We start from the raw sequence: 25,738 nt of genomic DNA, 5'->3' as shown, positions 1-25,738 counted from the left end.
GTGTCAGGCAAAAACGTACAAGATGCATTGAAGGAGGGGGGAGCCAGGTGGAGGAAGAGAAAGATGACCGGTGAGTCTTGGTTTAAGTCGTTAGTCGATGCATTTGCTTTACCTGACGTGCCAAGTCGCAGAGCCACAGGTACAAAAGGCGCAGGAGGAACGGGCTGATGGAGGCAATCGGGCTGGCGCCGAAAGCGAACGGCAAGCCAGTTCTGGTAAGCAAAAGTCCTGGCTCCTCGAGCCAGCACTATCTCACAAGCATCGTTAGGTCCACCCGATGTCGATGTGCGCCACAACGATAATCCTGAAGGTTATGTATCCTCTGGTCGACAAGAGGAGCGTGACAACCCAACAGATCCTGGGCACAATTCACGCACTCCGCCGCCCTCTGCAAGCAATGAGCGCAACCGGTTACAACGACTGGTTGAACAATACTTCAAAGAAATCATCGACCACAGGTCCGTCAATCGATACGAAGCACGGATGAAGCCCGCCTATTCTGACATCCCTCGGGGCATTCTTCCTCCCGAGTCATCGGCCTCTCTACCGCCTCCTCTGCTGCCTCCTGGAAGCTATGCCAGACCTCGGCATGAAGTGGCCATCGAACATTTTGAAGAATTCTTGAGCAACAGGTCTACCGATCAATACGAAGCCCGGATTAAGGCCCACTACTCGTCGGAATATACAGCCATCCTTAAGGAGCACATCGAAGATGTGAGAGCTTGGACAGACGCCAACGACTCCTCATCCCAGGCAGGAGCCCTTCATACCTTCATTAAAGCATTGAAAGCAGTATCGGTCCGGAAAGAGGCTGAACGGGAGCGGCAAGATCTCTTGTGATGTTGTATACCTTGGGTTCTCTCATTCGACTGTTTGCCTTTTGACAGCATAGCTCCCTCGGAATCAGCACATTGCCAACGACCTTGCATTAGTTTACATCTTACGCGCATAGACCGTTTTGGCTTTACAAATGGTACCGCATCGACTCAAGCAAATAATACAACTCTGAACAAACCCCATTCGGAGATAAATTTACGTAAATGCCCATCTGCAATCGCAACAGAAGTAGTGTTACCAAACTGTACAGTACCAAACTCAAAAATTGAAACAATCGAGGCAGAATGGTTGATTCCCTTTTCTTCCCTGATGGAGCAACCGAAAGGCGCTCTGACTACTGAGATCACTGAAGTAGTGGAAATGGACGGCCTTAAGTTCCTCACAGAAGGGATGGTGAAATCTGACCTCCCGTGCAGATATACGTACGTCTGTTCCTCACTTCGATTCTTCCAAAAATGTTGACCAGATTGCCGCGTGAAGGTTGAGAAACTCAGGCACTTCCTCTGCTTTGAACGTGGAAACCCCTGGCAGTCCCAATTCGTTCTCGATTGCTGGAATTCAACGACCAGCACTTGTGATTTCGGATGCTATGATGAACCCATGTGAGTGTCTACATGTTTGTGGACCGATGGCGCGCGGCTTAATATTGATCGGGGGAAGACTATGTGAATTGGTATGTAGGACGTCCTGGGGAATCAGTCAAGTTGTCTCAGCCCAGCTGTGAAAGGCGACATTGCCTGAGACTGAAACAGAGAAACTTCGAGAACATCACCCCAGGCGCGACAAGAATCATGTACCGCGCATTTTGTTATCATCTCAGCTGGTGAGCATCTTGAACGTCCCAATCTCGTCCTGCTGATCCGCGTCTTAGGACTGCGTTACTGCAGCAATGCCAACCGCGCTTGGGAGAAGGCCGCACTGCAAAGACTACATTGACAGATATGAAGGTGGAGCTGGAGGTTCTTCTGGGCACCACAGGTTTCATTTTGGGCATGGTTCTGGAGCATTCGGCCAGACCTTGGGTTGGCAGGGAGTGGTTGGTGATTGCTCGGGTTAGAGTTGATGATAGAATGCGGGTGCCTAGACCTGCCTTTCCCATGCTGGCATTTTTTGCGCATGCAGCAGCAGATCGTGTCAGCAGCCCTAGATCAAGTATGTCTGAGTTACTTTGTAGATGGCTTTGTGACATGTGTAGTAAGTCTCTAAGCTTGAAATATTCCAGGCCACCATGACCAGCAGCCATTCATCTCCGTTGCTCCATTGCCAGCCACCCAGAAAGAAAAAAAATACACCAAACCCAATTGTATATAGTAAAGCCTATGGGGACGGACGGTCACCGATCGTATTGAGGGCGAGGCAGACGTCAATCCTAAATGCGTTAGTAGGATCGCCTCCCATTCCTATGAGGATGGGAAAAAAAAAAATCGATCACATGGATTGGGCGCAACAGGGTTGGCGGGGACTGATATGCGGTACCGAGTTGAATTTAAACAAGGAAAGATCCTTAAATATAAGCGGGGCTCCTATAAGGGGGCTGCCTTATTCATAAGCTGATCCTTGAAGCGATCTTGGAGGAACGTGTTATTGATGCTTAGGACACCCTTAGGAAATTAATTGACTTGGTTGCCGTGCGGATCCATGTCTCCCCCTGCTCAGAACCGAATACATTGTTGAAATTTTCCACCCTAGTCTTTTTTTTTCTTCTTTTTCTCAGTCCTTAGGGTAACCTTAGGGAATCAATTGTCTCGGGTGTCTTCTAACTAAGTGCCCCTGATCACAAGCGACTACGCCGTTGAAAATTTCCGTCCTTTGGTTTTTTTTTTCGGTGTGCCTCTTATCGCATCCCTGCAGGTGCAGCTTTGCATTATTGGCAGGAAATCGTATAAGACCAAACTGTTTGTTCCCTAGCAATACTTATCTCTACAAGCCCCCCCCCCCCCGCTGACTAAACTGACCGAGATGTCTGATTACCCTCTGACTTGTCCTTTGCCCGGCTGCGAAGAAACTCCCCAGCTTCTAAACACCACCGGTGCCCGCAGGCATCGTCACCGTTATCACGCTGTGCCGATTCCGTTCACGTTCGAGGACCGCCAGTACATCCTGACGAACTCCGATAATCAATACAGCTGTCCATTGCCCGGGTGCGATAAAAATTTCAAACAGCGTGATGGAATAGAAAAACATATGTTCGTCAATCACAGTGTGAGCAACGATGTAAAAATGTTCGCCACTGCTTCGCCAGGTGAGCATCGTAGGACATCCAGTAATCATCACTGCGTCCTTGTATTGACTCGAGCTGTTGCAGGACATCAAACAACCCAAGACCGCGGCAATCCCGCGGTGCAGGTTCCTGCGCCAGCCGAGCTTTTCCCTCAGGGGGTTGACTCCGCAGGTCAGAGTGATAACCCTTTATCGATTTGACGACCGCTCACGACCAACGCCTTGGCCTCTATTTTACAGCTACCACTTCTGCAGCAGATTCTGCCACAGTACGGCTCATGCCATCGACAGACTACTTGAAGTCGAACGACCTCATGGATGCGATGGGCGTTTGCATGCATACTGCACTCAAAATCCTCCTCTGCTATGACTGCGGCGCGGCATTGACCTCCGAGATGGTCGCCGGCCACAGGACAAATTTCCACCCATCGTATAAGGCATGTTCATGACACGTACCGTCCGTCCTTTTCTGATTTCAAACAAACTATGCTACGTCGCCAGGTGCCTTCATCGGACCTAGAGGCTTTCTTGACTTTTTGCTCCGAGTCTGGCTTGTATGCAACACCGGAGGAAGTCAAGCTACCGGCCGCTGGAGGACCGCCCGTCCAGGTCATCGCGGAGCCAAGCGAAGGTCTAGCCTGTACAGCATCGGCCGATTGTGAATATTGTGTGAAAAGTATACAGACCATGCAAAGACACATTAGGGAAAAGCATGGCGCCAACCTTTTGAGAGAGGTCCGGCACCGGCCTTGCCTTGTTCAGCGTATCTTCACTGGGGTAAGAAATTCATATTTCGAGATTAAAAGGGAAATCACCCCAGGCGTTGTATCCGACTTGAGAGCCACCCTCAAGGCTGCGTTCTTGCCTGCGCTCGATGTCCCGTTGGTCATCCCAGCTGATACTGAACGAGAACGAACCCCCCTCGTTCGCTGCATGGGTTGGGACAAGTTCATGCCAGACATCCGTATGAATCCAGTCCAAAGAGGGGCAGCGGACCAAATCAAGAAAAAACATTCTGCGGAGGAGCACGGAGGTCTTCTCTCCCGTCTCGCTGTCGCCATCAAAGACCACATGGCGAAAGCATCCTCCATCTTGGATGGTCACCCTCACAAGCTGGCCCTCTCGAAAATCCTATTGCACGGCGATGCCATACCCCGAGAACGGTGAGTGGTCGCACCGTAGCTCCGCAGGATCTTCTTTGACGCCCCTCGGAATTCCCAGGGACAATCACTGGAGGCCCGTGTCAGACGACAACTCAGAATACCCCAATTTCATGATCCAATTGATGCGCAACATCGTTAGAATTCACCTCGGATCTCCATTGGACTTCTCGTTCGCCCTTTCACCTCGGCAGACCAAGTGTCTCGAGGACCTCTTGACTGTCTTGCGTGACGATGCTAGCACCCCCCGTAAGAGGATGATCGCCTACCATGGGCTGGCATGGTCTCTGGTCGATACCGACCCGGAGCAGTGCGTGACCGATCGATGGGCAAACCCTATTCAGCGAGCCATCTGGCTGAGGGCTCTGCGTGCGGACGGAAACTTCAGTGAACCCGCCGCCCTTACCCCGGACCTAGCAAAATTCAAGTACCTCTGCAACTCTACGTCGCTTCTGGAAGCACTCATGGACAAAGACAAGGATACAGATTCCGTGCATGCTGACGACCACGAGTGAGCTAGCCCTTCGATTCGCTTTCCTTCAGCGACTGATCGTCCTTTGCATCAAAAGGCGCGTGGCCCAAATTCATCATCGTGTGCTACGCCTCGGTCCTCCCACCACTTTCAACTCGATCTATGAGATGCAGCAGTACGCCTCCTCGCTCGCCTTTAACCAAAAGAAGGAACCGAACGTCTATGTCGATCCCGAGGTGCAATCCATCACCATCGGCACAGAAACCATGCGTATGGACAAGCTTCGGGAGGGCATCCAGGGACTGCTTAGGGACTTCAAACTGCGATACACTGCCCTCACGAACTCTAACTTCATGTTGACTCGCATGCCGGATCATGTCAAGGACGATCTCGCCAACACCACGCGAGGTTATTCATTTCTGTCAGAGGAGCCGTTCCACAAGAAGCGACATTCTCTTTTCTTCTTCTTGGTGGAGTGCTATAGCCTCGCCATTGTCGACAACGCAGGTCGCATCGCGTGGAACATCCCTGGAATCAAGGCGCTGCTTGGACGCACCTTGCGCGTCTGGGAGCCTCTTTACCACTTGCTATACATCGCCACTCACATTTCCTGTCGCGGAACGCAATTCGTAGATCACCAGGTGTGCAACGCGGACAGGCATCGCAACCTCTTCATGGGAGGCAATGAAATGTTCATCCTAACCGGTTACAGCAAGACGACCGGTATCACGGATCGAGACTCCTGCACCCCCGGGTTCGTGCCAAAGGACGTCGCCTTCTGGGTCCTTGAACTGCTTGGAGGGGGTTTGCGGACCGCAGAAGCCATCTTGGCCGGCGTTGCATATGGCAAGGAAGCAGAACATCTCTACAGAACGTGAGCGCCATCCTTCATCCTTGACCCTCGAGATCGTTCTCACCGCGCGACTGGTATTTCAGCTATCTCTGCGTCGGTGGAGGAGAGAGAATCACGTCGACGAAGTTTTCAGACAACCTCAAACAGTGGAATCACGACTATTTCGACTGTCGATGGGGGTTGAGAGACTTTCGCCAAGGCGCGATCACCATGGGACGCGAGTTCATCTCCCCCGAAGACTCTTACGACCAAGCTGACAGCATCCTCGCTGAGTCTGCAGACCACTCCACCGCAGTCGACCACAGCCATTACGCAGTGGTTCAAGGAGTCGCGCCTCGGCTGTCGAATAACAGCATGTGCAAGCACAGATGGCTGGGAGACCAGTGGCACAGCTTGCTCGGTCTCGGTCCCTTTCCCCCTCCAGAAGCAATTCGGATAACCAAAAGGAACGCAGCGAATGGGACGACCTTTCAGACCATGTCCGCGCAGCTCATGAAAACTGTGCAAACGCATCTCGACTCATTTTTTGCTACCGAGTTCAAGGAAACTCTGAAGGACTCGATCTCCGCCGTCCTTCGAGAACATGATGAGCTAGGCATTCAATCCCGCGGTGCTTTGTCGCAAGGCGTGAGCGGGTATCTGGACAACAGCAGTGAGCGCAAGCCCCCGTCGTCGCAGGTCATGATCTCATTTTATTTTTGCAGACATTGCCACTGCTGGGGAGTTCTCACCAGCCGCAAGCGGTTACATAGAGTGCGGACACATGCTGTCAAACTCGCCGCTGCCAGCTTCATCTATTCAAAGCATCTCTCGCTCTGGATCCGTGGATGACCTCATGTTTCAAAGCAGCGACATATCGCCCCTCGTCGACCGTAAGGGGAAGGGCAGGGCATATGAACCCGGCCAGGCTCCCCCATCCAACGCCAAACCCGGCGCCGACCGTAAGGGGAAGGGTAGGGCATATGAGCCCGGCCAGGCTCTCCCATCCAACGCCAAACCCGGCGTGTCCACGAGGAGAGACGGGCCTGACAGCATAGACCAGAGGCAGTCCTCCAGCATATCCCCTATCCCAGACCGCAAGGGCAAGAGAAAGGCATACGACGCCGCCCAACCTCAGTCCGCTGCTGCATCCCAGTCCAGCGCAGGTCCAGTCGCACCTCTCCTATACCGAAACCGCCGCAAGCATGCCTTGGAGCCTGTCAGTGAGACGGAAGGCGAGAAGGTGGAGGAGGTGGAGGGGCCATCTAGGAGCCTCAAGCGTCTTCGTCGGTATGAAACCTCTGTTAAAAAGGCGGACATGGAGGTCATCAGCCTGTCCAGCGATGATGACGGCCCTTCGGTACTAAAGATGAGCGGCACGAATGCGATAGACCCGTCCAGCGGCGACGACCTGATGGATTTCATAGTCCCTGATAGCAGTCGACCATCTTCACCCCCGCCCGCCATTCTGGAGATCAGAGAACGGATTCGAGATGGGATCAGATACCTCAGGAAAGATCCCGCCGCGGCTGAAAAGAGCCAAGCACAGATGGATGCTCTAATCGCGGTCTTGACTGAAACTCGAGACGTCATGATCACCATGAAGACCGGCGGGGGGAAAAGTATGCTGTGGATGGTTCCCCCGGCGCTGGATGACGACGCAAAATGCATCGTGGTGTGCCCCTTCGTCGCATTGCTAGAAGAACAGTACGCCAAAACTGCTGCTACTGGCCTGCGATGCCACAATTACTCGCGCTCCAAAGATGTGCCGGACAACGTTCAGATACTATTCATTCAGGTCGAACACTGTTCATCTGAGGCGTTCGCTAGGTACGTACGAACGTCGGTCTCGCCTTCCACAGCCTCTGATCCGCCCTCGACAGTCTCCTGATGTCACCCCTTGGGAAGATGTTCAGCAGAGTCTACGTAGATGAATTTCACGACGTCATCGGTTGCCATCCGAATCGCATCGTAAAATGGAAAGTTCTCGCCAAACAATTCGGTAGGATGAAGATACAGATCATCCTCTTGTCTGCCACGATGCCCCCGCACCTTTTGAACATCTTTATCAGACCGTTCGGCATCAAGGTCAAAGACCTCGCCAAGCTCAGGTCATCGACAAACCGTCCGGAGATAGGAATGCACCTCATTCCCGTGCAACCCATCGCAGCACATGAGTCTTTACGGAAACTGGTTCATGCTTTGAAAGAACGTCTGCTCGACGAAGAACGCATGCTCGTATTCTTCGGCTCGCAAGTCGACACCGAATCATTTGCGTCCCAAACCAGGTGCGCCGCCTACCATAGCAACCTGTGGCAGCCTGGAAATACCAAGGCATACAACCTCGACCTGTGGGACCGAGGAGAATCGAAGGTTATGGCGTGCACCACCGCTTTCGCGCAGGGCATCGACAGATCCAACATCCGATACGTGGTGATCTTCAGGCCGTCGTACGGACTCATAGTCAACAACCAGATGATGGGTCGCGCGGGTCGAGATGGAGAGGAGTCTCATGTGTTTTTTGTCACTGATGCTGATAGAATAACGACCTTCCGTGGACTAAAGATAGGGGTGGGGAAGGAGAACTGCCTGGAAGAATTGGACGATGTCGTCCACGGTCAAGAATGTCGTCGATACTCCACTACGCTCTGCATGGATGGCATAGATCTTGCGACGCGTTGCACTGAAGAGCCTCGCGGCGTCCCTTGCGACGTGTGTTCTCCAGACGGCCAGATGCAACAATTTGCCATGGAGGCCATCGCGTCCCCTTTCACTATGGCAAAAGATAGCTCGAATGGAGGCACCGACGCTGCGGAAGCCACGCCTCTCGCATTCGTGTCAGCGGCCGCGTACCACCAGACCGTCGCCGCCGATGTCAGCGTGGGTTTGACAGCATCCCATTCTCCTTGCTTTGTATTCACGATGGGACACAGGAGCCTGACCCCGCCCAACCAATGTCCCAGGACAGCGATGCGATGTACGAAGACTCGTGCCCGCAGATAACCCCATCTCAAGCCAGGGTTCTTCATGCCATGGAAGTCATCCATCAACCTGTCAGCCGTTCCCGTGCCGCAAACTCTGCTGATGCTGACCGTCTGTCTTTTCATACATAGCGCGCCTCGAGATCGGAGGACGACGACCCCTTCAAGGTATGATTATCTCTGCTGTGCGACGCGACATCGCTGATGGGTTCAGCAGTGCGCATCGCAACCATCCGTGCCCACCTCCTCCAGGGTGGAACTGCCACCTCCTTCATCGCTCCCCAGCGATTCCCGCAGCTATGCATCGAGAGCGGGTCGGGTGAATCAAGCGTCCTTGAGTCGTCTTGCACGGACCTCGCGCCTCAACAAGTACATGCAGGTCTTGAAAGACCATTGCCCTTTTCACTTTGGAAGGAGGGGGAAACTCGTCTTGGAGGCCAACGACAGCGATTGCCCCGAACTCAAAGCCGTGTCCATGGAGGAGTACTACGCCTTCAAGAAAGTGTTCTCGTTTTCTCGTTTCACCTATTGCTTTCAGTGCTGCTTACCCCAGTCGAAGAACTTCAACAACGAGCAGCCGGCGTGCCATGCCAGTTTCGTGTACAAGAAAGGCGCGACGTGCCCTTTCGCCGGCTTCGTATTCAAGGCGGTCTACGCCATGTGGAAACAAGAGAAGTTCAGGGAGCTGCTGATACGGGACATCGGCGGAGGAGCGACGCTCTCGACTCTACAGGAGCTCGCAGCTTGGGCAGTCGAAGAAGATGCCGAAGAAGGGAAATATAACAACTGCTTGGAGGCGTTCCTTTGGTTTTGCGGCAACATGGAGAGAGTCAACCCCAATTTTTTCCTTTGATGCGTGCATGAGGTGAGTCCTGTTTTTGCTCATGTCGAGCGAGGATCGCGTGTCTGACGGGAGCCAACCTTGACTTTAGGGATGATGTGTTGCAGGGTCGGTTCTACCATTAGAGATACTTTGGATTGTCTCACACTGCTGGCCTCGGGTGTGGAAAACGTCTTGTTAGTTACTGTATGATTTGAAATCTCACTGGCTGTTTTCCTGCCCTCGTCTTGGCTGGCACGAATCCGGACATTCGCACCGCACTCGTCGCACCTAACACTCGCGTCGCAGCAGCGCCGTGATTTCATACTAATCCTCTCATTGCGAATAAATCCTCTACCCACTGTTGAATTCAGGATCTTTTGGTCCAAGTCCAAAGTGCTGTGTGCGATGTGCTTGACCCAACCACAACCCTTCTTGTGATAGAACGATGAACGCTGACTGCATACGACTCCGACCTCGGGCTGCGTCCGTCCATTTTGCGCATTTGCCCCGCTATACTAATAATGATACATGGCTGCTAGGACGCGCATCAGCCTGAACTCGGAGGATGTCGAAATCAGCATCTGCCCCAGAGTACCCAAAGTTTTCCCTCGCAATGGTGAGGCGATGATGCTCGCAGGAGTTCTCACCTGCTGAAGAATTTCTTACGGATCTTCGACTCTCGAGCCATGGCACAGGCACCTTCAGCAACAAGTGAGAGCAATTCATTTCTTCGTTTTGGTTCTGTATTAAGTGGCTGATTCTTTCCTGCAACGGCGCAATTTGCCTACTGAAGGCAGCAGTGTTTTCAAATGGGCGAGTGCTAATCGATGATTCACGAAGACTAGAATCAAGTCTTTCCCTGTGGCAGGATATTTGGGCCATTTGTCTGCCCCTTCATCTGACACCCATCAAAGTAACCTGGTAAGTGCGCATCGAAGTTGCTGAGAATTTTGAAGCTTTCACACACTAGATCCTTCATTCCAGTGTGGTTCCATTCAGTCATTTTTCGCCGCATGAGGTATGCACTCTCGATGTCTTACTCTGGCATGCTCAGGCGGTTGATCATCCTTCCCTGCCTTCAGATTCATGGTAGATTGCTGCCTGCCGTCATCTACCTGCCTACCTTCATCATCACCGTCTTGTATCTGCGCCATCGCCTGCTTCAACATAATCAAGCCGACCCACTACGCATTGATGCATTGCAAGCACTGGTCTACATCTTTCAAGGCCAGCATCGAGTCTAGCAAGGTTTGCGGACATCTTGAGGAGGAGAGCTGTCCTGTACCATTACTCGGACATCTTATAGTGCTTGTAACTACATCTGAGATTCACCAGTAGTGCTACTGCTATATGATCCGCTGGTTGCCATGGCCAATGATTCGCAGCGCAAGCAGTGGTCGGTGAGCTGGGTGGTCGAGGATCATAGAGCGAACGAGTCACATGAGAATCTGTGTGAAATGAGATGGGAATGAATATTGCGACTGGCAAATGCAATCGTTTGATATCGCAGCGGCAACGGACCTGACAAAAATCACACGGATCTGGAGGTTTTTGCCACATCCATCGTCGACATAATCTGCCATTTTCTGCAGCGCATGCTTAGTTGGGACCATCAGAACGTCGAATGATGACCAAAAGGGTGAAATATGAGACTCTGATGCTTAGGGGGTGGGAGGTAGTTTGGATATGACGAACTAGTTTGTTTGGCTTGGTGCCGTGAGGGGAAAGATATGACGAACGAGTTTGTTTGGCTTGGTGCCATGGTGGGGAAGATATGACGAGCAAGTTTGTTGGGCTCAATGAGGCGGGCGGGGGGGGGAAGACATGACCAATGAGTTTGTGGGGTCAATGAGGCAGGGGGGAAGATATAACGAAGGAGTTCGTGGGCTCAATGAGGCAGGGGGGAAGATATCACGAAGGAGTTCGTGGGTTCAACGAGGCGGGGGGGAAGATATCACGAAGGAGTTCGTGGGCTCAACGAGGCGGGGGGGAAGATATCACGAAGGAGTTCGGGGGCTCAATGAGGCGGGGGGGGGAAGATATCACGAAGGAGTTCGTGGGCTCAACGAGGTGGAAGGGGAAGATATGAAGAACAAGTTTGTTTTGCTTGGTGCTGTGGTATGGTAAGGGTAGGGAAGATATGACCGACAAGTTTGTGGGCTCGATGAGGGAGGGGGGGGGGGGGAAGATATGATGAACGAGTTTGTGGGCTTCCCCGCCTGAGTACGGAGAAGCAGGGACGCTTTCCTCATATGGGACGGAGGAGTCCCTGCCTGAGAACGGAGAAGCAGGGACGCTTTCCTGATATGGGACGGAGGAGTCCCTGCGTGAGAACAGGGACGGAGGGACGCTTTCCTGATATGGGACGGAGGAGTCCCTGCCTGGGAACGGAGAAGCAGGGACGCCTTCCTGATATGGTACGGAGGAGTCCCTGCCTGAGAACGGAGAAGCAGGGACGCTTCCTGATATGGGGGCGTGGGAACAGGGACGGCAACAGGCTTGGCAGGGCAGCAGGGACGGGGACGGAGGCGACTGCAGGGGTGCAGTCTCAGGAAACATATAGATAGTAATGTAGAACAGGTTTTGGAGAGTGATGGGTGCTTACATGGTATGCATGTGGTGCCAGATGGTTTTTGCCGTCCTCTGACTTGAATTTTATAAACATTGTTGTGAAATAGTGTGCTGCACTTTATTTCCACCTCATTCAATCCACCCCCCTCCCCCCTATGGATGATTATACTATTAAGGTAGTTACTCTGAAACATTCAGCATCAGCGCATTTTCCAGTGATTTTCATTGGAACTACTATCTACAGTGTTATCTACTTGTTTGCAGAATACCATCCATCGTTTTTCAAGTCACAAGTGAACGCTTTACACCTTTCACCAGACGAAGTTTCACTCTTCCGTCACCTGAGTCGCGACCCTCATTCGCTTCTGGCGAACTTCCCTATCACTTTTAGGGTGTGACATTGGTAGACCCGGGTGGCACCCGTACCATTTGGCCCAGCCAAAAATTATTTGCTATCTGGGGTACTGGCAGTGACTACCCGCGGATACCCGCAGATACCTGACTTTAGCAAGCCCTCCGACCTGTACCCGTGCGGATGGAACTATCCAAGGCACCCACCATCCGCACCATCCGCACCATCTGTCCCATGATCCGTCCGCAGGTGCGGTTGGGTATCCGGGTAATGCCCACCCGTGTCACACCCTATCGCTTTTATGACTTTACCGTGGCAAATAACCGTAATACATGACTATAACCTACAACCATTGCGCAGTTGCCCGGCACTTTGGTAGCCGATGTCACCAGACGCCTCCCCTCTCGGTGTTCGCCCATCCCGCCCTAGACTCATACTCTTCCATGGTTGTCCTACTAGCGCGTACGTCCAGTAAATGAGCATTCTTTATACTATAACCTCACCAATCTAGTACACTATGACATTGGCAATTCTTGATGTTATTTCTCTCGTGATTAATTCACTATTCAGTGACTAAATCATCCGACAACTATGCACCACGTCAGCAACGACAGCGGTAACAACGAAAAGTACTACAGCCGTTTACAGAACGCTAGTACCACTAGGCCAGCCCCAAAAAAGAAAATATAAGTAGGCAAGAAGTCAAATCATGAACTTTCAATCAATCAATTACGTTCCTACCACTATAGCCTAGACATTAGGTACCCGAAAATTCGTGGTATCTGATCGGACATCGCAATTGAACAAACGCCGTCCCGTTTTATTTTTGATGATAATCTGGTGCAAAGGGCTGTGAGTACTATACCAACGAAGAAAAGATAGAGTTCTAACAAAAGAATGACAGGAGAGAAGTCTGATCAATTAATGACGCGCGCGAAGAGATAACGAGATATAGAAAAAAGAAAGATCGAACCGACAAAAACTGAAGGTACATCATGTAAGTCTACTAGTGGCACTCAACCATTCAACTGGAACTGAACATCTCTTGAGTCTGGGGTCCTTTCGGTGTGAATGTGGTGAGGCCTTCGAACGAGTAAGGTTCTGGAAGGTCTGTGCGATAACCGCCGGGTACGGGAGCTCGGAAATCTCATGGGCCGAGATATATGGCCAAGTTTGACATATTCCATGGGCAGGTATTCGTACTTGGTATAAGTACAAGTGTTTAACTCGAAGCTGACAGCATTCTAAGCACTCACTACAATGGCTCCCATCGAGAACCATATAGCCTGAAAAACTGTCAGGGAGGCACTGCCGTTGACCTCTCAGGTGGTGATAACTACTCCAGTAAGCACATCATCTCTGCTTCAGGAGTATCCCAAACCACCACTAATATTATTGTCTTAACTTAGTCATCGGTTATTACCCTCACGATGATTCCAACCAGGCGGTAATGCGCTTATTTGTCACCCCACTGCGGACAGGTCGTACTGACTAGCTTCTCGGTTCTTAGTGGATCTTCCAGCAGGATGGCGACCAGAACGGGTGGTTCATAAAGTCGTCCCGCTCTGGAAAATATTTTGGGATCGAAGGCAGCCCCAATAATGGCACCGCGGTCGTTGTTGTTCCGAATCCCTTCAAGTGGGATGTCAAAGACTCCGACGTCGAAAGCGCTAAAGGCATTAGGTGTGCATGTCTTTCATACCGCGCATGTCTGGTCGTGAATTTTTGTCTTTTTTTCCGGCAGGATATTGGTCCATGGCACCAATTTTAGCTTAGACCTCGACTGCGGAAATTCGGCAAACCTCACGAAAATTCAGCTTTGGGGCAGCTGGCCTGGCGCCAATCAGATTTAGGGACTTATCGAGCATCAATGACCACGGAAGGAATGCAAGACAGAATAGCTTCATCCAGGCTGTAGTTGTTTGACAACTAGTGACCAGGAGTAGTGTGTCTATATCCAATATATTGCTCATGTATAAGCTGTACGAAGCTCGGATAAGGTTGTGAGTTGGTTGTGAGCGTCATGTCTGTGATGGGTATACGAATTGCAATCCTGCGGTTAAGTTCAATTAAGACTGCAGCTCGTGCAAACTTACCTGATCAGTAGTAGTAGATATTATTGTGCATGCACGTTACAATCTTCGCGCATTTCGTGTACCAGCTTGCATTCGACATATTTCATGCATCATGTACGAGCTTTACTCGTACACATGCTTTACTTTTGACAGATACTGCTTGCACGGCGCACGCATGTTACAATCTTCTACATCGATTAACCTTGTTCACATCAGCTGTTGTCTTCGTCCACTTTGGAGATATTCCATCCGCAGTTGGGCCACCAATTTGGTAGAGGGTGACTTTTCCTATCAATGTAGATGTGAAAAGTGTGCGAGGCCCGATGAATGTCCTGTTGGCGTCTCAGTTCGGATGTCGCAGTGCAGCAGTAATGCACATATAGAGCAGTGATAGGGCCATGCCCGACATCCGTCCTGAAAGCTTCGTCTTGCTCCAGTCCTTTACATTTCCGCCGTTTCTTTTGGATAGACGTGCCAGATGAGACTCCTGACATTTTCTTTCCGCCGGTGCCAATCCATACCCATCCGTCGGCGGTTCCCGCAGGCAAGATGCCAGATGGTGACATGGCAGACGACAATACGCATGGCGGAGACATTGAAACACCTGAAGACTCGGACAGAGGAGACCTCCCTGGCATGGGAAATATCAAAAAATGAGTGACAACCAAATCCACCAAAAGTCAAACAACCTACATCGAATCGCGACAAGAGTCCTTTGGTGAATATCGTGATGCAGCAGCCTAGAGTCGTATCCACCGCTGACAAGTTCACTGGGACGATCGGGAATCAACTTCACCGTTCCACATATCTGCCTCACTATGAGCGAGGCGTGCACCTGAAACACGAAAGATACAAACATCGTCATAACTTGTTTTCATGCGTGTTACTTGTTTCGTAGAAAGATCAATGACGCCGACTGAACCAGAGTCCAGACAAAATGCCAATTGACTGTTTTTTGGTCGAGCAAGAGCTGGCTGGTCATGATCAGTCGAAAATATGAAGAATGATATACGCCCTTTACCTCGTTCAGCATGTCAACATCGGCACTAAGTTCCAACGTCAAGGTCGCATGAGCCTTCGCAAGGATCATCTTTTCCGTGTCCATAGTAAAACTTAAAGGCTGTATAAGTTGAAAACACGGTTTTTCAGACACATGCAGGATCTCGACTTGTCGAGACGTACATGACGATTGGATGCGACCCACATGTCCCCGAGACCACCTGCATTATGCGCACTGCGACATGTATACAATGGATGACACTTCTCTCGAACCTCTGATAACTTTTACGACCTTCAAAGTCTCTTGATTATATACGTGAACAAATCTGTCATCTGTAGTATTTACAGAGTAAGTAAGTCTACATGATCCATCTGCATGAGATTTGATGGAAGCCCGTACCTGAGCCTGCATAGAAATGATCCGATGATCCTTTGGCCAGACATGAGATCGGTGCGGGCGTTTTCAGTGTTTATCGGCAAATGTATCTAAGTGTCTCTCCATGAGCGTGAGCTCCAAGCTGTCCGTATTGAGTGAAAAATCAAAATCTTCCTCTTAGAGATCTACTTCCGGCACCGCCCATGCCATCACCGGCAACTTAGACTCGTTCACAACCACCTCAACCACTCGAGACATGGCGACTACGAGTGCCACTCCAGGAGCTCCAAGGTCGATTGATGACCTGAAGCAACTACTTTGCGATGATGTCAAGGTTAAAGTTGCAGGTCGGTTATGATTACAACATGTGACAACTTGATGTTCACAACAGTACTTAATTGTTACCTTACAGGCATAGATGGTGCATCCACTGCCTTCTGACCCTTGAATAAGTCGAATGCTGATTTTCATCTCAAGTGGATGGCGTTCTCAGAGGAAAGTTTATGGTATGCTTCTTCAAGTTGCTGAGTCTGTCCTCGTAATGCTTGATTTGTTACCCACAGTCCAAAGATAAGTTTCTAGGCGCCGCTACCTCGAAAGGGTTTGGATTTTGTAGCGTGATTTTGTACGTCTCATTGCCACCCCCGATTCGCTGTCATGATACAAGTTACGTTGCAGTGGCTGGGACATGCACGATTCAGTCTACACTCGGGAACTGGCCATATCAAATAAAGAGAACGGTTACCGAGACCTAATGGCTTCGATAGACTTATCGACATTTCGTCGCATACCTTGGGAAAACAACGTACCTTTTTTCCTTGTCTCATTCTTTGATCCGAAGACTTCAGCGCCCATTTGTGCGGATCCTAGAGGCGTTCTGCGCAAAGCTGTCGACAATGCGGCTGCTCATGGTATAGAATGCATTTCTGGTGTGGAGTTTGAGGTGAGCAATCTCAGCCAGTTATGCGTTGCTCTGAATGGACTCACGAGGCTTTCTAGTACTTTAATTTCAAAGGTGTGTCCGTGAAATTTCTCGTCTACGAGATGTGATTCAAATGGATTTATACAGAAACCCCTGAGTCTGCGGCTCAAAAGCGCTTCACCCAGCTGCAGCCATTAACCCCAGGAAGTAAGTGAAGTAGCAATTTGTTGTGCATTTGCTAATTAGATATCACCGCAGTGCATGGATATAGCTTACTGCGCACTCAACTGAATCAAGAATATTTTCATGCGCTGTTCGATGAGAGTCTGAAGTTTGGCATAGATATCGAAGGACATCGTACGATGGTTTATCCGCTATAACATTGATGAAAGCTGACTCCTGTGCAGATACCGAAACGGGTCCAGGTGTCCTCGAGACTGCGCTCGCTTATACATCAGCTATGAGAATGGCGGACAATGCTATCCTGTACAAGTTCTTGGCGAAGAGTGTAGGGCTAAAGCATGGAGTCCTCCCCAGTTTTATGGCGAAACCATGGGGGAACGTGAGTCAAACTTTAGTACAATTTCTTAAAATCTCATAAAAACGTTGCTTCAGCTACCAGGCTGCAGCGGGTTTGCATTGATATCTCGTTTTGTGTCTAAAACCCTTCTGACATCAGCTCAGACATATACACGTATCACTTAAAGACGGAGAAGGCCGCAACGCATTCTCGCTTTCAGACGTGGACCGTGATCACGGACGAGCTAATGCAGCGTTCGAGGACACAAGATACCTAAGTCAAATTGGGGAGCACTTTTTGGCCGGTGTATTAGACGGCCTTCCTGATGGTAGGATTGATTTTCATGTTCGGTTAAGATGTATATTAATCCTGAGCTCATGATGTAGTAATGCCTATGGTGAGTGCCTGACTCCCGCTAATGTGATTTTTATCTAAAAACTTGGTAGCTTGTCCCAACGATCAATGGCTACAAACGTCTCGTCGGCGGTGAAGCTTTCTGGGCTCCCAACGCAGTTACATACGGGTACGATTCTCGTGCGGCTTCCGTCCGCATCATCTCGCCACCGTCTGTTCCGCCATCCGCAACAAGACTTGAAGTTCGTGTACCTGGTGCCGACATGAATCCCTACTTTGCTTTGAGTGCCATCTTCCAACTGGGCATGCGGGGCATTGCCAAACAACTCAAGCTCACGACGCCACCCATCTCCACTTACCAAAGCTACCCAGCCAGGAAGGAGGTGAACTAGCAGATGCATCTTGGAATACCGCAACGCTAACTATTTGCGAATAGGTTGTTTTACTTCCTGGTTCGTTGGCGGATGCGACCAACGCTATGATGAGGCCTGACAGCATTGCGCGTGAAGTGTTTGGAGATGACTTTGTGGACCACTTCGGAGCAACGAGGGAGCACGAGGTGAGGCTTTGGAATGCGGCAGTGACGAACTGGGAAGGTAGGCAATGACAAACTATCTTTCACCTCATGCGTTGATCAGGCCTTGCAGTTGAAAGATACCTTGAACTTGCATAAGAAATTATAAGACCTCTACGGGTGCATATATGTTCCAACCACCGAGTTCCTTGATTGCGACATGCGTCGCAGATATTTGACTTGGCATGCCGCATCTAGATGTGTTAATAATCTCTCCAGATCCATTGCCCATCATCATTCGTCACTCTGCTTGTCACCGTCCGGATCAAGTAAGTGTCTGGGCAGAGACATCGCCCATCCACTTTCAGGCAGGTGAAACGTTCGAACACCGCCATCAAGACCCTTGTACGACGAACACACCCACAATCGTCTCCAAATGCAGTATAGCATGGTTCGAACTGGATTCACGTTATATTGTTTTCAGAATCTACTTCCAATGGCCTCATGAGGACCATAGTTTGAGCCTGGAATGGCGCACTCATTGCGCCCTCAACTTACTCGGCTTCTAGCCCACTTATATGAGAGGTAAATATATATCCCTCGCGTGAAATCCTAAAACTCCGATGTACCTGAACGCATGGTGGACTTACTGATCGAACAACGACGCTTACGACACGATTTCGCTAGACATTGTAGTATTTAGTTATGTGCTATGTACCTTTTCTCCTCTTCGTTGGACATCTATATCGTGCGTTCAGCTTCAGCGCACATCGTTGATGAATACGCATGCGTTTCAGTGAACTTCGTCGCGCATGATAATCCCGATGTACGTAATATCGAGGTGGACTTAGTACTGACTGAACGACGCTCACTGCATGGCATTGCCAGAAATGCCAAATGATCAACAACATTTGCTCGTGTACGTGCATGGTCCCTGCATGCACGTCGTCGCCGAGCGCTCACATTCCCTCTCACAGGTTTCAGTCTAATCTCACTCATTTGCTCTGAATGTAACTCTCCTTCCCAAAATATGCGCGTCCTCATCCGATTCACTCAGGCCTTTTCATTATCAGGACATATGCACTCTGGAACAACAACAAATTTGTGCAAGAGTACGTCCCTCAAACCCTGCTGTGCATCCCTACTAACAACCCCCCTCCACCCAACCATAATGCAGTTTCCAGCTCATCATCCTCGCGATCCTTGCCACGCGCATGCACCTCCATCTCTGGCATGTCGACCGGCAAATACATGGCTGTGACGCCCTCATGCTTATTCTTCTAACCGATGTATTATATGTGGGTCGCACGGGGTGAAATCGGCTTGCTTGTTTGTTCGGTATCGTTCATGGAGTGAAGTTTGAACAATGCAAAGAGACTGGTGACTCTTCATGCGCATAACGTCTTAGTCGGATCTGAATATGCTGGACCTGGGAGTCAGAGAAGGTATCGTAAGGTGACTTGGTCAAATTCGGGATCCGCGTGCTTGAGTTTCTGCTACGTTTGGGCTTGGTCTATTGACAGTGTAACACCTGTAGTCAAGCTTACCTTGTAAGCAAACTGATGGAGCAGGATTAGTGTATCTCAGTTAAGACCTGGTCGCAGCTGCAAGGATATCATAAGTTGATTATAGTGGACCACAAACGGGGTCAATACACTGGATGAAGCATCAGGGAAAGGGATCTCAGGCTGTACAGGGTCTCGGTAGCATGAAAAGATCATTTTACTCCAATGAGTGGCTACGTCGAAAGAGGTACACCTTCAAGCATCGTTTTGAGGAGCATTGCACTCGACGACCTCATTGTCGACATTGACCTCCTCTTGATCAGAAGCAACAAGGAGAACCATGTTACAGGTAAGATGATGATGTTTGGTAGCTGAGAGTCAAGGGTGTATTTCGCTCGTGGCCGTGCAATTCCCCACTGTCAGTACTTGAGAGCCTGGTGACAAGTGACTCCACGTGGGAGAGCATGGGCAGCGTCATTGGTAACGATCTCCACTTGAGAAGAAATGAGAGCACAGAGAACATGACACCGCATGGTTAATATTGGATTGCGTAGTTCTCCAGAACGCGGCATAGGTTGAACCTAGTAAGTCAGTAGGATGGAAAACTAATGAATTCGCAGTTTCACGGTAACTCAGTACTCAGCGTCGGGATGTGCAAGATGAAAGTAAGATGAACATGTCACCGCGTACTAGAGGAAACAAGGTAAGCCTGAAAATTGTTCAGGTCGAAGGATTTTCTGAATTCAGCTGAATTCTGTCACAAATAGGTCAAGCGGACCTCAGCCACCAAGTCAAATCCTGAGGACCCCATAACGCCTGATACATCTTCACAAGCTTCGATTTCTCCACGACGGACACTCAAGCCCACTGATCAGTTTCCTTGTAGCAGCAATGGCAGACCCTTCAAAAGCAGAATCAGAGCAGATCTTTCAAGTGTTGAGATTGCAGAAAGGCAACAAGGTCAGTTTATTTCAGCCCACTCGCTATAGTTGTTGACTTCCGGGGTTGCAGATGTGCTTTGATTGTCATGCTCGGAATCCGACCTGGTCCAGTGTGACTTTTGGAGTTTACATCTGCCTAGACTGCTCTAGTGTTCATCGGAATATGGGCGTACACATAAGTTTTGTACGGTGTGTAGTTCTTCTGTAAACTGAAACCCTCGCGGGTTCTTATCACCGGGAACGATATGACAGATCAACGAATCTCGACAGCTGGCAACTAAACCAGCTTCGTACCATGAAAGTAGGTGGCAACGCATCGGCGACCGACTTTTTTACGCGACATGGCGCCACGACGCTTCTCAGCGATTCCGACACCAAGAAGAAGTACTCAAGTCGTGCTGCTGAGCTATACAAAGAAGAACTTGCAAGACGAGTGAAGGAAGATGTTGCAAAGTGAATTGTCGAGATACTTGACAGGAATTTAATCTAATTGTTTCTTTCAGATTCCCTACGCGTATCGTGGTTGATGGTGTCGATACCTCCCCTGTGAGCGCTGAAGCTGCGCAAGGAGAGGAAGATTTCTTCTCTTCATGGGAAAAGCCCGCCGCTCCCAAAACAACCTCTTCCTCAGCTCTCATATCTCCTCCTATCATTGGGCGGCCAGCATCAACGGGCTCAGTTGCTTCTCGACCAACCACATCTACTTCCATGCGATCGAACTCCAGTACCTCTACGAATGGCACCGCTAAGCTCGGTGCAACGCGTTTGACGTCATCTACTTCTGCGATCGGTTCATCTGCTACCTCTACCTTTCAGAAGAAATCCAAACTTGGTGGCCTTGGCGCGAGAAAAGCAGCTACGCCCATAGATTTTGCGGAAGCAGAACGCAAAGCTGCAGAGGAAGCTGTGCGTATAAAGCAGCTTGGCTATGACAGACAACGTGAGGAGGAGGAAGAGCGTGCACAGAAAGAGGCAGAAAAGGCGGCTGCATCTCAGGCGAGGGTAAAGCCTGCTGATGCTGTGCAGACGAGCACGGTGCAAGGCAAAGTTGACTTGCAAAAGGGCAACAGCCAAGACCTTGAGAGGCTAGGCATGGGTTTCCGTAAGCTTGGCTTTGGGGGAGTTCCCACCGCTTCGCCTTCATCCACTGCGAGATCAAGGTATATCCTGATCTCAATTGGACATTCAGTGGAATTGATCTATCTTCTGATTGCGCAGTCCTGCAAATGATAACGCACCAACCACCGCACGAGACAAGTTTGGCAGCCAAAAAGCTATCTCCTCTGATATGTACTTTGGCCGAAAGGACTACGACCCTAATTTCGTCTCCGAGTCTCAGTCTCGTTTACAGAACTTCCAAGGTGCCACGTCGATCTCATCTAACCAATACTTTGGCCGGGACGAAGAAGAAGAGTTCGAGCGTGCTAGTTCAGATGGGGGGCTGTTGGGCGATGGCAGTCTTTCGAATCTCGAAGTTGCAGCGAGAGATATCGTGGCAAGGGTCATGGCGAATCCTGACGTTCAGAACGTCGGGGAGAACATTCGAACTAGTGCACTAAAGGTGACTATCTTATCCATTTTCTTGCGCATGGCTAGAGCTTACTATACAATTTAGCTTTCGGATTATTTGGCGCAGATGTCTCAACATTAAGTTGAGCGATGTCAAATACTTTTATATCTCTCCGGCATACATCTCGAATTCCTTTGTTATATTTTCGTACATGTGTTTCTAGTTACCTGATTTTGGAAATGGACTGTGCAAAGATCGTGGTCAAGTTATGTAAAGCCACGTGGCCTTTTGCGGCGTTGTTTGGCAAAGGCCTCTGAAGTAAACAAAGATGTGAGATCGAGAATTCATCCAAGGCAAATGAGCCACCATGATTAGGTTCATCCTCGTGCAGGCAGGTGCACTCTTCTGCATGAAAGACCATTTGCTCAAGTGATATATGCTCAGAACCGTCAAGGGAAGACACGGTTGTCGAAGTGGTATGTCCCGTACGACGACGACGAGAAGGTGCGATGGGCACCATTGAGAATTTGCATGCCGTTGACTATGTGCCAAGGTCAGACTCCGAGGTGAAGTGCACAGACTAGTTGCTCCGCGCGACCAGAAACACCAGTCGAACTTTGTTGAGGTGAGGACAGAATGATATGTCACGCATCTTCTAATTCTTATGACGTGGAGTAGTTCAAGAATTACAAGATCGTGTACAGGCGTTATGCCGGTCTCTTCTTTTGCGTATGTGTGGACGCCAACGACAATGAGCTGGCATACCTAGAGGCTATTCATCTGTTTGTCGAGATCCTTGGTGAGCGACTCATTCTTGTCACACGGTCTGAGCTTACTCGCTGACATTGATTCAGACTCATTCTTCGACAATGTGTGTGAGCTGGATCTCGTCTTCAATTTCTATAAAGTGCGGTTGTGTTTATCCTTCGTGCGCATTGTTCCTGACTGAAGAATCATAGGTGTACGCCATTTTAGACGAGATATTTTTGGCGGGAGAGATTGAGGAGACCAGCAAGGATGTGGTATTATCGAGGTTGGAGGAACTTGAGAAGCTTGAATGATGTGCTTTGTGTCGTACTAGAGTGTGAGTTCGCCGTATGATGTACATCTGTGATTGATTCTAATAGGTCAGATCTAGAGCTCTCTAGAATCTTATGATAACCGGGACTTTATAGTAGCTATGATATTTTCGGCTCGTGACTTACTTTGTTCCGCATGAATGGATTTACTATTTTCAATGCTTAGGCGGGCTACATCTTACAGCCACTTGAACCATGCGTCAGCTTCTTTCGAACGCTGTATCGAGGGCTTGCCGAGCGGTCCAAATCTACTTTTCATGTATGGCCATGAATGAGTACGCTACCTATTATTCTCCATCGCAATGAAGGTGCGTGTGCACTGCTTGTCTCCACTGCCAAGGCCTCATTTTGTTCGTGATAGAGGTGATATCACGATCGATGACGATGATGAAATATGCTCCAATCTTCGAAGCAGGCAGCCGTCTGATAAGTAAGGTACGAAATTGGCATGCATTGCGCACGGCTACGCATTCAAACCGGATGACGCGATGACGTATAGCCAGCGGTTTTTGGTTGTCGGAAATGGTAACAAGTGTGATTTTTCGTCACTTGGAGTACACGGTGCACAGGTTTCTTGTCCTCGCGTGAAAATCGCAGATGACGGAACTCTCCTGCGATATCGTGCCAGTGCGAATCGGAGTGGAATTCGATTGGTCAATATTTTGAATTCGCATAGAATTTAATCCAAACCGTATGATGTCATGACTGCTTGACGTCATACGCTAAGAACTGCACTTGCCTTTTTTGTACGTCGTCTTGGAGGAGTATAAGTAGGACCCTAAACTATATTTCCTACCAGCATCCTACAACCAACAAACTTTACCTTCTATCATAACTCATACTCTCATCGTAAATATGTCTTCCCAAGAGCCCAGGTAAGCGCTTTGCCCGCCCCCTTGACCAAAACTCACGCATCGTCCTATAGCAAAGTATCTGGTCAATTCCACTCTGTCAAGGGTACCGCCGTCGAGACAGTACGAGCTCATCACACCACACGCCGCCGACCTGCTGATTTTCTTCCTCTAGATCGGCGACATGACCGGCGCGCAATCTTGGTCGCAGTCGGGTAAAGAAGAACATGCCAAGGGGGAGGGCGAGTACAACGCCGCCCAAGCCAAGGGTTACTGTGGAGGGCGTTTCTGACAGGGTTACCGGCTACAAGGATTCAGTCGTTGGCGCTGTGACTGGCGATAAAGCCCAGCAGACATCTGGTAAGTAATATTCGCAGCATGACGGCTGACCTGTCTGACAATTCGTTTATCAGGGAATGTCAAGAACGAGAAGGGTCAGACCCAAGCAAGAGATCAACAAGCCTACATGAGTCCCAAACCTGTCTGCCTTGTAAATATTGTACCTTGCCCGATTTCGGAGTGGATATGTATTGTTTCTAGTAGAACGATTTTAATATCAGTGTCTATCGGTCTTTCTTGACACTTGGATATCGCTCTCAACCGTTTCATTTAGATTTTGCTCACGAGTAACGTACAAGCCCGCTGAAATATCATCGCTACAAGTTCTCCAACCCAGCCCAATCGACGGGCTGTTTCAAAACTGCAATCAACCGCCCTTCCTCACTCTCCAGGTCTGATCCCATATCCGTCATATACTCCCACCTTGCAGTCTCCGGAAGGCTCATCAAGATGCTTTCAATACGCGCAGAAGGCGTTTTCAACCCAAACTTGGTACCTCTGTCGTACACAAGGTTGAATTCCACGTAACGCCCCCTGCGTAACAGTTGCCAGCGTCTTTGTTGGTCGGTGCTGGCCATCGACATCCTACGCTCAAGAATGGGCAAGTAGGAGGGGACAAACGAATTTCCCACTGCTTTTATAAAGTCAAAGATCTCCTCTGACGATCGAGGTCGTTTGACATCATCTGAGAGCCGAGCATGCTTCTCAGTGCTGAGATCGTCAAAGAAGAGACCTCCGACTCCTCTGGTTTCTTGACGGTGGACGATATAGAAATATTCGTCACACCACTTCTTGAAAGCAGGGTATAGTTCGCTGCCATGTTGGTTGCAGGCACTTTGCAACGTCGTATGGAAGTGACGTGCATCTTCATCGTAGAGGTACGATGGCGTGAGATCAGAGCCCCCTCCGAACCACCATGCAACAACCTTGCCAGGTCCCTCACCCTCTGACGCTTTCTCCGAGATCTCGAAATATCGATAATTGGCGTGCACAGTGGGAGCGTGTGGATTGCGAGGATGCACGACAAGGCTTATTCCAGCCGCAAAAAATGGAAGACTAGTTTTTTTCATCGTACGGGATGGAGGAGTGATCTGCACGCATTTCTTTGATTGCAGCAGGGGGGAGCATGCCATGTACGACAGATATGTTGACACCAGCCTTCTCCAGGACTGTTTGTGGTCCGGGTGATGCATCTGTGGGAGGGGGAGCGAAGAAGACGCCTGATACACCCTTTCCGCCCTGATGTGCTCGTAACCAAGAGTCACGCTTGAATTTTGGAGCATTGGGATCAAGCGTTTCAAAGGAAGTGATGATCTCCTCTTGGAGGCCGAAGATGTATTCTTCGAAACGCTGGCGCATGGTAGGGGTTTCCATCTTGATTTATGGGATTCAGACTATGATACCTGTATATAAGAGATGCATGATCTATCTTGATCAATCCTTGATGACAGCGATCAACACGTGGCGTCAGAAATAGGGCAACAGACCCCCTTGGTAGAGGGTCG

General features: G+C 49.9%; 13 protein-coding genes across 13 annotated transcripts; 10 read left to right on the top strand and 3 right to left on the bottom strand.

Annotated features, from left to right (window-relative positions):
• Window positions 1-97: 97 nt before the first annotated feature.
• DFJ58DRAFT_731943 (uncharacterized protein) lies at window positions 98-840 on the top strand (the record flags this gene model as incomplete). The annotated part of the gene is made up of 2 exons (XM_041386113.1): window positions 98-215; window positions 269-840. The coding sequence occupies 2 exons, from the start codon at window positions 98-100 to the stop codon at window positions 838-840; spliced, it is 690 nt and encodes a 229-aa protein (XP_041240058.1).
• A 788-nt stretch (window positions 841-1,628) lies between these two features.
• DFJ58DRAFT_844597 (uncharacterized protein) lies at window positions 1,629-2,148 on the top strand (the record flags this gene model as incomplete). Its single annotated transcript, XM_041393096.1, has 3 exons — window positions 1,629-1,660; window positions 1,709-1,989; window positions 2,060-2,148. The coding sequence occupies 3 exons, from the start codon at window positions 1,629-1,631 to the stop codon at window positions 2,146-2,148; spliced, it is 402 nt and encodes a 133-aa protein (XP_041240057.1).
• Window positions 2,149-2,796: 648 nt separating this feature from the next.
• On the top strand, window positions 2,797-3,506 carry DFJ58DRAFT_731942 (uncharacterized protein; the record flags this gene model as incomplete). Its single annotated transcript, XM_041386112.1, has 3 exons — window positions 2,797-3,079; window positions 3,143-3,229; window positions 3,298-3,506. The coding sequence occupies 3 exons, from the start codon at window positions 2,797-2,799 to the stop codon at window positions 3,504-3,506; spliced, it is 579 nt and encodes a 192-aa protein (XP_041240056.1).
• Window positions 3,507-3,543: 37 nt separating this feature from the next.
• Window positions 3,544-9,355, top strand: DFJ58DRAFT_731941 (uncharacterized protein; the record flags this gene model as incomplete). Its single annotated transcript, XM_041386111.1, has 9 exons — window positions 3,544-4,220; window positions 4,279-4,728; window positions 4,787-5,563; window positions 5,626-6,194; window positions 6,247-7,351; window positions 7,405-8,401; window positions 8,455-8,574; window positions 8,635-8,670; window positions 8,720-9,355. The coding sequence occupies 9 exons, from the start codon at window positions 3,544-3,546 to the stop codon at window positions 9,353-9,355; spliced, it is 5,367 nt and encodes a 1,788-aa protein (XP_041240055.1).
• A 1,944-nt stretch (window positions 9,356-11,299) lies between these two features.
• On the bottom strand, window positions 11,300-11,884 carry DFJ58DRAFT_731940 (uncharacterized protein; the record flags this gene model as incomplete). The annotated part of the gene is made up of 1 exon (XM_041386110.1): window positions 11,300-11,884. The coding sequence occupies one exon, from the start codon at window positions 11,882-11,884 to the stop codon at window positions 11,300-11,302; it is 585 nt and encodes a 194-aa protein (XP_041240054.1).
• Window positions 11,885-13,486: 1,602 nt separating this feature from the next.
• DFJ58DRAFT_52830 (ricin B-like lectin) lies at window positions 13,487-14,319 on the top strand (the record flags this gene model as incomplete). The annotated part of the gene is made up of 4 exons (XM_041380785.1): window positions 13,487-13,592; window positions 13,658-13,695; window positions 13,759-13,931; window positions 13,993-14,319. Coding segments are annotated over 4 exons (426 nt in total), but the record flags the coding sequence as incomplete, so codon positions are not given.
• On the bottom strand, window positions 14,140-15,889 carry DFJ58DRAFT_748086 (uncharacterized protein). Its single transcript, XM_041387572.1, has 7 exons — window positions 15,723-15,889; window positions 15,506-15,655; window positions 15,345-15,443; window positions 15,181-15,297; window positions 15,017-15,131; window positions 14,345-14,954; window positions 14,140-14,275 (listed from the first exon to the last, which is right to left on the bottom strand). Exons 2-6 carry the CDS (start codon window positions 15,527-15,529, stop codon window positions 14,536-14,538), a joined length of 774 nt encoding a protein of 257 aa, XP_041240052.1. The 5' UTR covers window positions 15,530-15,655; window positions 15,723-15,889; the 3' UTR covers window positions 14,140-14,275; window positions 14,345-14,535.
• A 65-nt stretch (window positions 15,890-15,954) lies between these two features.
• On the top strand, window positions 15,955-18,167 carry DFJ58DRAFT_665706 (glutamine synthetase guanido kinase; the record flags this gene model as incomplete). Its single annotated transcript, XM_041382519.1, has 14 exons — window positions 15,955-16,045; window positions 16,176-16,204; window positions 16,262-16,323; window positions 16,377-16,641; window positions 16,698-16,713; window positions 16,768-16,827; window positions 16,879-16,977; window positions 17,028-17,182; window positions 17,236-17,252; window positions 17,305-17,468; window positions 17,527-17,537; window positions 17,587-17,877; window positions 17,931-18,090; window positions 18,142-18,167. The coding sequence occupies 14 exons, from the start codon at window positions 15,955-15,957 to the stop codon at window positions 18,165-18,167; spliced, it is 1,446 nt and encodes a 481-aa protein (XP_041240051.1).
• Window positions 18,168-18,726: 559 nt separating this feature from the next.
• DFJ58DRAFT_805837 (uncharacterized protein) lies at window positions 18,727-19,539 on the top strand. The gene is made up of 4 exons (XM_041391137.1): window positions 18,727-18,927; window positions 18,986-19,018; window positions 19,066-19,120; window positions 19,186-19,539. The coding sequence occupies exons 1-4, from the start codon at window positions 18,906-18,908 to the stop codon at window positions 19,322-19,324; spliced, it is 249 nt and encodes an 82-aa protein (XP_041240050.1). The 5' UTR covers window positions 18,727-18,905; the 3' UTR covers window positions 19,325-19,539.
• A 728-nt stretch (window positions 19,540-20,267) lies between these two features.
• On the top strand, window positions 20,268-22,291 carry DFJ58DRAFT_805827 (uncharacterized protein). The gene is made up of 6 exons (XM_041391136.1): window positions 20,268-20,473; window positions 20,525-20,643; window positions 20,707-20,907; window positions 20,958-21,614; window positions 21,673-22,015; window positions 22,070-22,291. Exons 1-6 carry the CDS (start codon window positions 20,405-20,407, stop codon window positions 22,103-22,105), a joined length of 1,425 nt encoding a protein of 474 aa, XP_041240049.1. The 5' UTR covers window positions 20,268-20,404; the 3' UTR covers window positions 22,106-22,291.
• Window positions 22,292-22,316: 25 nt separating this feature from the next.
• DFJ58DRAFT_687994 (clathrin coat assembly protein ap17) lies at window positions 22,317-23,207 on the top strand. Its single transcript, XM_041383336.1, has 6 exons — window positions 22,317-22,355; window positions 22,409-22,468; window positions 22,518-22,589; window positions 22,643-22,763; window positions 22,819-22,871; window positions 22,924-23,207. Exons 1-6 carry the CDS (start codon window positions 22,332-22,334, stop codon window positions 23,023-23,025), a joined length of 432 nt encoding a protein of 143 aa, XP_041240048.1. The 5' UTR covers window positions 22,317-22,331; the 3' UTR covers window positions 23,026-23,207.
• Window positions 23,208-23,853: 646 nt separating this feature from the next.
• Window positions 23,854-24,474, top strand: DFJ58DRAFT_805821 (uncharacterized protein). Its single transcript, XM_041391135.1, has 6 exons — window positions 23,854-23,918; window positions 23,969-24,017; window positions 24,070-24,140; window positions 24,163-24,254; window positions 24,308-24,312; window positions 24,341-24,474. Exons 1-6 carry the CDS (start codon window positions 23,899-23,901, stop codon window positions 24,362-24,364), a joined length of 261 nt encoding a protein of 86 aa, XP_041240047.1. The 5' UTR covers window positions 23,854-23,898; the 3' UTR covers window positions 24,365-24,474.
• Window positions 24,475-24,482: 8 nt separating this feature from the next.
• Window positions 24,483-25,693, bottom strand: DFJ58DRAFT_805818 (Coproporphyrinogen III oxidase). Its single transcript, XM_041391134.1, has 2 exons — window positions 25,291-25,693; window positions 24,483-25,262 (listed from the first exon to the last, which is right to left on the bottom strand). The coding sequence occupies exons 1-2, from the start codon at window positions 25,605-25,607 to the stop codon at window positions 24,551-24,553; spliced, it is 1,029 nt and encodes a 342-aa protein (XP_041240046.1). The 5' UTR covers window positions 25,608-25,693; the 3' UTR covers window positions 24,483-24,550.
• Window positions 25,694-25,738: the final 45 nt, after the last annotated feature.

This window comes from Suillus subalutaceus (genome assembly GCF_016647625.1).
Source record: "Suillus subalutaceus strain FC151 chromosome Unknown DFJ58scaffold_114, whole genome shotgun sequence".
Lineage (NCBI taxonomy): Eukaryota > Fungi > Basidiomycota > Agaricomycetes > Boletales > Suillaceae > Suillus > Suillus subalutaceus.
Note: the sequence above shows the minus strand (reverse complement) of the source record. Positions and strands in the feature narration are given on the sequence as shown.